Source organism: Entelurus aequoreus, linkage group LG13, assembly GCF_033978785.1.
Source record: "Entelurus aequoreus isolate RoL-2023_Sb linkage group LG13, RoL_Eaeq_v1.1, whole genome shotgun sequence".
Taxonomy (NCBI): domain Eukaryota; kingdom Metazoa; phylum Chordata; class Actinopteri; order Syngnathiformes; family Syngnathidae; genus Entelurus; species Entelurus aequoreus.
The window spans coordinates 8,778,215-8,785,714 of record NC_084743.1 but is presented as its reverse complement, the minus strand read 5'-3'; the positions used below and the strand labels follow the sequence as shown (position 1 = coordinate 8,785,714).

General features: G+C 46.8%; 1 protein-coding gene across 1 annotated transcript in view; it reads left to right on the top strand.

Moving 5' to 3' along the window:
• The window catches only part of pdia5 (protein disulfide isomerase family A, member 5), a 76,052-nt gene that overhangs the window by 55,068 nt on the left and 13,484 nt on the right, over positions 1–7,500 (top strand). The window contains exons 12-13 of the mRNA XM_062068440.1: positions 2,083–2,153; positions 3,329–3,492. Of these exons, the coding sequence (XP_061924424.1) occupies positions 2,083–2,153; positions 3,329–3,492 (235 nt within the window). The remainder of the gene's footprint in view (positions 1–2,082; positions 2,154–3,328; positions 3,493–7,500) is intronic.

Genomic DNA, 7,500 nt, shown 5'->3' with positions numbered 1-7,500 from the left:
GTTGCTGGAAATGGGCCTCTATACACCTATGTAGATATTGCACCAAAAAGCAGACATTTGCAGCTAGAATAGTCATTTAGCACATTAGCAATGTATAGAGTGTATTTCTTTCAAGTTAAGACTAGTTTAAAGTTATCTTCATTGAAAAGTACAGTGCTTTTCCTTCAAAAATAAGGACATTTACATGTGACCCCAAACTTTTGAACGCTAGTGTATGTATATATGCATGTATGTATATATGTATATGTATATACTGTATGTATATGTCATTCTCAGGGATCCAAAAGGGTCCCACTCATAAAAGTGTTGAAAACAAGTCATAGATTTTTTTTTCCACTTTCAACACTTATATTTCTAGATCAACTTCAGATCAATCCACCGATTATAAGTTTGTATTATTATCTTATTGTTTGTTTGTTTTATTCCCTATAAAACACAAAATATGAAACATTTTCCCCCCAATATTTAAAAGTGTAATATTTGATGTGTAGTCATTGCAGACTTAAATATGTCAATAATTGATTTTGATTCCTGATGATCTTTGGAGACACTTTTAATCAACAGCCTGCTTCGTGTTATTGGATTCAACATTACAACTTTTTATTCTGTTTGCCCTTTTATTGCACTTTTTGACTTTGTATTTTTAGAATGTGTTCTCCCTTGACTACTACATAGTTTTGTGCATGTAGAAGCACGTGTGTTTTGTCTTCATGGGGAGTAGATGATGTCTTATCTTTACTGTTGGTGTGTGTTGGACTTGATGAGAGTGTTGTCTCCTTAAAGAGCCTCACGCTGCATGCTGGCACTCCACCAGGAGCCTGGGCCTCCTCCTGATTGATAGTCTGCAGCGTTGCGGCCTGAAGAAAACTGTTTTGACAAGGGCAATTTAGCACCTTTTGGAAAGCTACCAATTTGTTTTTGTGCGCCTCAGCCTTTAACGGCCGTCCCATCAAACAGCCATTCATCCTGGTGGTGCGACAACTGCACCGTGTTGTGGGCTCATGCACTGTGGAGCAGAAGAGAACACGTGTCTGACAGCGTTGTTCATTAAGGAAGGTAGATTATTTCCTGCACCATCCTACCATCAAGTACCTTCTCTACAGGATGCTGCTGTTGTGTTAGTTAGCATGGAGGACTCTGAGGCGTACGCATGCACAATTACACACACACAAAGCTAGCCTGCTAACAATTAGCACGTATGAGCTTATATGGATCTGTGGTGCACGAGGAAGAGTAGGCTAAAAAAAAGTTAGCATGCTAATGTTAATGTTATCTTTTTTTATTTATTGATTCGAACAAAAAAATGTGAATAGATTAAAAATCAGGATATTAACTGTTGTTTTTTTAAAATAAATTGTTTTAGATAAATTACATATATATATACATACAGTATATATGTACTGTATATATGTGAAGTGAAGTGAATTATATTTATATAGCGCTTTTCTCTAGTGACTCTAAACACTACATAGTGAAAGCCAATATCTAAGTTCCATTTAAAGCAGTGTGGGTGGCACTGGGAGCAGGTGTCTTGCCCAAGGACACAAGGGCAGTGACTAGGATGGCAGAAGCGGGGATCGAACCTGGAACCCTCAAGTTGCTGGCACGGCCACTCTACCAGCTGAGCTATACTGCCCCATTTGTGTGTGTTTATATATATATATATATATATATATATATATATATATATATATATATATATATATATATATATATATATATATATATATATATGTATATGTATATGTATATATGTGTATACATATATGTATATATTTGTGTATGCATTTATGTATATATATATATGTGTGTATACATATATGTGTGTCTATGTATACATGTATATGTGTATATATACTGTATATATACTGTATATATAAATATTTATATATATCCATCCATCCATTTTCTACTGCTTGTCCCTACATCCAAAATGATGCACAAAGTCAGACGTCAGAGAAATAATATTTCATTTAGCAGATGTGCTAATTAGCCAGCAAGCAGACTGGAGTGTAAGTACAAGCGGGGTGGGAATGAGAGAGTGTAGCATGCAGAGTGAGACATGCTGTCTTCCATCTTCAGGGTGTGGCCACTGCAAGAAGATGAAGCCAGAGTACGAGGAAGCAGCCCAAACTCTGAACAAAGACCAAGAGGTTGTTATTCTTCTTCACTTTGTTGCTCCTCTTGCTCAGTCCTGAACGACATTGCTCCCAGTCCTCCATGTGTTCCTCACCTAGTTCCTCCCAGTCCTTCATGTGTTCCTCACCTAGTTCCTCCCAGTCCTCCATGTGTTCCTCACCTAGTTCCTCCCAGTCCTCCATGTGTTCCTCACCTAGTTCCTCCCAGTCCTCCATGTGTTCCTCACCTAGTTCCTCCCAGTCCTCCATGTGTTCCTCACCTAGTTCCTCCCAGTCCTCCATGTGTTCCTCACCTAGTTCCTCCCAGTCCTCCATGTGTTCCTCACCTAGTTCCTCCCAGTCCTCCATGTGTTCCTCACCTAGTTCCTCCCAGTCCTCCATGTGTTCCTCACCTAGTTCCTCCCAGTCCTCCATGTGTTCCTCACCTAGTTCTTCCCAGTCCTCCATGTGTTCCTCACCTAGTTCCTCCCAGTCCTCCAAGTGTTCCTCACCTAGTTCCTCCCAGTCCTCCATGTGTTCCTCACCTAGTTCCTCCCAGTCCTCCATGTGTTCCTCACCTAGTTCCTCCCTGTCCTTCATGTGTTCCTCACCTAGTTCCTCCCAGTCCTCCATGTGTTCCTCACCTAGTTCTTCCCAGTCCTCCATGTGTTCCTCACCTAGTTCCTCCCAGTCCTCCATGTGTTCCTCACCTAGTTCCTCCCAGTCCTCCATGTGTTCCTCACCTAGTTCCTCCCAGTCCTCCATGTGTTCCTCACCTAGTTCCTCCCAGTCCTCCATGTGTTCCTCACCTAGTTCCTCCCAGTCCTCCATGTGTTCCTCACCTAGTTCCTCCCAGTCCTCCATGTGTTCTTCATCTAGTTCCTCCCAGTCCTCCATGTGTTCCTCACCTAGTTCCTCCCTGTCCTTCATGTGTTCCTCACCTAGTTCCTCCCAGTCCTCCAAGTGTTCCTCACCTAGTTCCTCCCAGTCCTCCAAGTGTTCCTCACCTTGTGCATACCAGTCCTCCATGTGTTCCTCACCTAGTTCCTCCCAGTCCTCCATGTGTTCCTCACCTAGTTCCTCCCAGTCCTCCAAGTGTTCCTCACCTAGTTCCTCCCAGTCCTCCATGTGTTCCTCACCTTGTGCATACCAGTCCTCCATCCCAGCCAGCTCGTGTCAGCTGACCTGCTCCTCGCCAACGTGTCCCTCAGAGTCCTGGTGTGTTGGCGGCGATGGACACCACGGTCCACAAGTCCGTGGGGGAGCGCCTGAAGATCTCGGGGTTCCCCACGCTGAAGTACTTTGAGAAGGGGCAGGACACCTTCACGCTGCCACACCTGCGCAGCAAAGACAAGATCATGGAGTTCATGCACAGGTGAGTGACACCCAGGGGGGCGGGGTCTTACTTTCTGGACACCCAGGGCGGCGGAGTCATACCTTCTAAACACACAGGGGGGCGGAGTCTTACCTTCTGGACAATATCAATAATACAATCAATAATAGTAGTTTTAATCCAGAAATTGTTTATTTAAAAAAATACAAACATTTTGTCAAATGTCCATGATGTGTCTTTGTCTGTTGAACACCTGTAGTGTGTTAATTCCACACATGTTGCAATCCACAGGCTCCGCCCCCTCTGTTAAACACCTGTAGTGTGTTAATTCCACACTTGTTGCAATCCACAGGCTCCGCCCCCCTCTGTTGAACACCTGTAGTGTGTTAATTCCACACTTGTTGCAATCCACAGGCTCCGCCCCCTCTGTTAAACACCTGTAGTGTGTTAATTCCACACTTGTTGCAATCCACAGGCTCCGCCCCCCTCTGTTGAGCACCTGTAGTGTGTTAATTCCACACTTGTTGCAATCCACAGGCTCCGCCCCCCTCTGTTGAGCACCTGTAGTGTGTTAATTCCACACTTGCTGCAATCCACAGGCTCCGCCCCCTCTGTTGAACACCTGTAGTGTGTTAATTCCACACATGTTGCAATCCACAGGCTCCGCCCCCTCTGTTAAACACCTGTAGTGTGTTAATTCCACACTTGTTGCAATCCACAGGCTCCGCCCCCTCTGTTAAACACCTGTAGTGTGTTAATTCCACACTTGTTGCAGTCCACAGGCTCCGCCCCCTCTGTTGAATACCTGTAGTGTGTTAATTCCACACTTGTTGCAATCCACAGGCTCCGCCCCCCTCTGTTAAACACCTGTAGTGTGTTAATTCCACACTTGTTGCAATCCACAGGCTCCGCCCCCTCTGTTGAATACCTGTAGTGTGTTAATTCCACACTTGTTGCAATCCACAGGCTCCGCCCCCCTCTGTTGAACACCTGTAGTGTGTTAATTCCACACTTGTTGCAATCCACAGGCTCCGCCCCCTCTGTTGAGCACCTGTAGTGTGTTAATTCCACACTTGCTGCAATCCACAGGCTCCGCCCCCTCTGTTGAACACCTGTAGTGTGTTAATTCCACACATGTTGCAATCCACAGGCTCCGCCCCCTCTGTTAAACACCTGTAGTGTGTTAATTCCACACTTGTTGCAATCCACAGGCTCCGCCCCCTCTGTTGAATACCTGTAGTGTGTTAATTCCACACTTGTTGCAATCCACAGGCTCCGCCCCCCTCTGTTGAGCACCTGTAGTGTGTTAATTCCACACTTGCTGCAATCCACAGGCTCCGCCCCCTCTGTTGAACACCTGTAGTGTGTTAATTCCACACATGTTGCAATCCACAGGCTCCGCCCCCTCTGTTAAACACCTGTAGTGTGTTAATTCCACACTTGTTGCAATCCACAGGCTCCGCCCCCTCTGTTAAACACCTGTAGTGTGTTAATTCCACACTTGTTGCAGTCCACAGGCTCCGCCCCCTCTGTTGAATACCTGTAGTGTGTTAATTCCACACTTGTTGCAATCCACAGGCTCCGCCCCCCTCTGTTGAACACCTGTAGTGTGTTAATTCCACACTTGTTGCAATCCACAGGCTCCGCCCCCCTCTGTTGAACACCTGTAGTGTGTTAATTCCACACTTGTTGCAATCCACAGGCTCCGCCCCCTCTGTTGAGCTCCTGTAGTGTGTTAATTCCACACTTGCTGCAATCCACAGGCTCCGCCCCCTCTGTTGAACACCTGTAGTGTGTTAATTCCACACATGTTGCAATCCACAGGCTCCGCCCCCTCTGTTAAACACCTGTAGTGTGTTAATTCCACACTTGTTGCAATCCACAGGCTCCGCCCCCTCTGTTGAACACCTGTAGTGTGTTAATTCCACACTTGTTGCAGTCCACAGGCTCCGCCCCCTCTGTTGAATACCTGTAGTGTGTTAATTCCACACTTGTTGCAATCCACAGGCTCCGCCCCCTCTGTTGAACACCTGTAGTGTGTTAATTCCACACTTGTTGCAATCCACAGGCTCCGCCCCCCTCTGTTGAACACCTGTAGTGTGTTAATTCCACACTTGTTGCAATCCACAGGCTCCGCCCCCTCTGTTGAATACCTGTAGTGTGTTAATTCCACACTTGTTGCAGTCCACAGGCTCCGCCCCCTCTGTTGAATACCTGTAGTGTGTTAATTCCACACATGTTGCAATCCACAGGCTCCGCCCCCTCTGTTAAACACCTGTAGTGTGTTAATTCCACACTTGTTGCAATCCACAGGCTCCGCCCCCTCTGTTGAATACCTGTAGTGTGTTAATTCCACACTTGTTGCAATCCACAGGCTCCGCCCCCTCTGTTGAATACCTGTAGTGCAGGGGTGTCAAAGTCAAATGGACGGAGGGCCAAATAAAAAATTTAGCTACAAGCCGAGGGCCGGACTGTTCGAATGTTCATTGAAAAATTTTTAAATGACGCATATAGTCTAGTGAACCTAATTGAACCTACTGAAAACCTAACAAATATATTCCAATATGATCAGATAAATAAAGCAATATTTTCTTATGGCTCTGTCAGTAATCTTTAATTTTCAACAGACACAAAAGACACATTTCCTTTATATAAAAATCCCCATAACATGAACATTAAATGAAAGAAACCGGTATTCAAGGCACCATCAGTAGCCTATATTTTCTATTTTAGCAAAAGTGGGCTAAATTTACTTCAAAGAAAAAAACAATAATAGCAATTTTCTATCATCCACTCAACTGAAATATTTTTAAAATATAATTAAATTGAAATACAATAAAATAAAGTGCAAAAATCTATAAATCAAAAACAACACTTTGTTTAAGGAGAAGTAACATGCAGTGAAAACAAATATTAAACTTTAACTTTTAAACTTGAATTGAGTAAAAACTCTAAATATGTGATTGCACAGTAATGTTCACATTAAACCCCCCTCCTCCCTCCGTGGGAGGGAGGCGAGTTGGGTGCCCGAAACCCCCCGCTGGTTTCGGCCCGCCCCTTGGCGCGCGTGGCACGGCGGGCTCCGCGACCCGACGGCTGGCCCTCGTGGCTTGACGGCGGGCGCGTCCCGACGGGCCGCGCGTAGGGGTCAAACGCAGAAGTCTCAGGGCCTCGTGGTGAGGGGGTGGCCTGCGGGTTTCGGCCCGCTTGACCCCCCCGCTCCGCTTGGCGCGCGCGGCACATGACGGGTTCCGCCACCGACGCTCGGGCTGCAGCCCGACGGTGGTGCGGGCCCGGCGGTGACGCGCGGTTTGGGGAAACAAAGCAGAAGTCTCAGGGCCTCGGGGCCGGGTTTCGGCCCGCCCCCTTGGCGCGCGTGGCACGGCGGGCTCCGCGCCTGCCGGCCGGGCTGCAGCCCTTCGGCCGGCAGGCGCGTCCCGGCGGGCCGCTCGCCCCCTTTCGGAACCTTGGACCGGCATCCGCTTGGTGCGTGTAAAAGATCTGCGGTCTAAAAAAAAAAAAAAAAAAAAAAAAAAAAAGATCTGCGGTCTGCGGGCCGGTTCTAATAATAAATCAAGATCATCCCAAGGGCCGTAAAAAACCTTCTCGCGGGCCGGATATGGCCCGCGGGCCTTGACTCTGACATATGTGCTGTAGTGTGTTAATTCCACACATGTTGCAGTCCACAGGCTCCGCCCCCTCTGTTGAATACCTGTAGTGTGTTAATTCCACACTTGTTGCAATCCACAGGCTCCGCCCCCTCTGTTGAATACCTGTAGTGTGTTAATTCCACACTTGTTGCAGTCCACAGGCTCCGCCCCCCTCTGTTGAACACCTGTAGTGTGTTAATTCCACACTTGTTGCAATCCACAGGCTCCGCCCCCCTCTGTTGAGCACCTGTAGTGTGTTAATTCCACACTTGCTGCAATCCACAGGCTCCGCCCCCTCTGTTGAACACCTGTAGTGTGTTAATTCCACACATGTTGCAATCCACAGGCTCCGCCCCCTCTGTTAAACACCTGTAGTGTGTTAATTCCACACTTGTTGCAG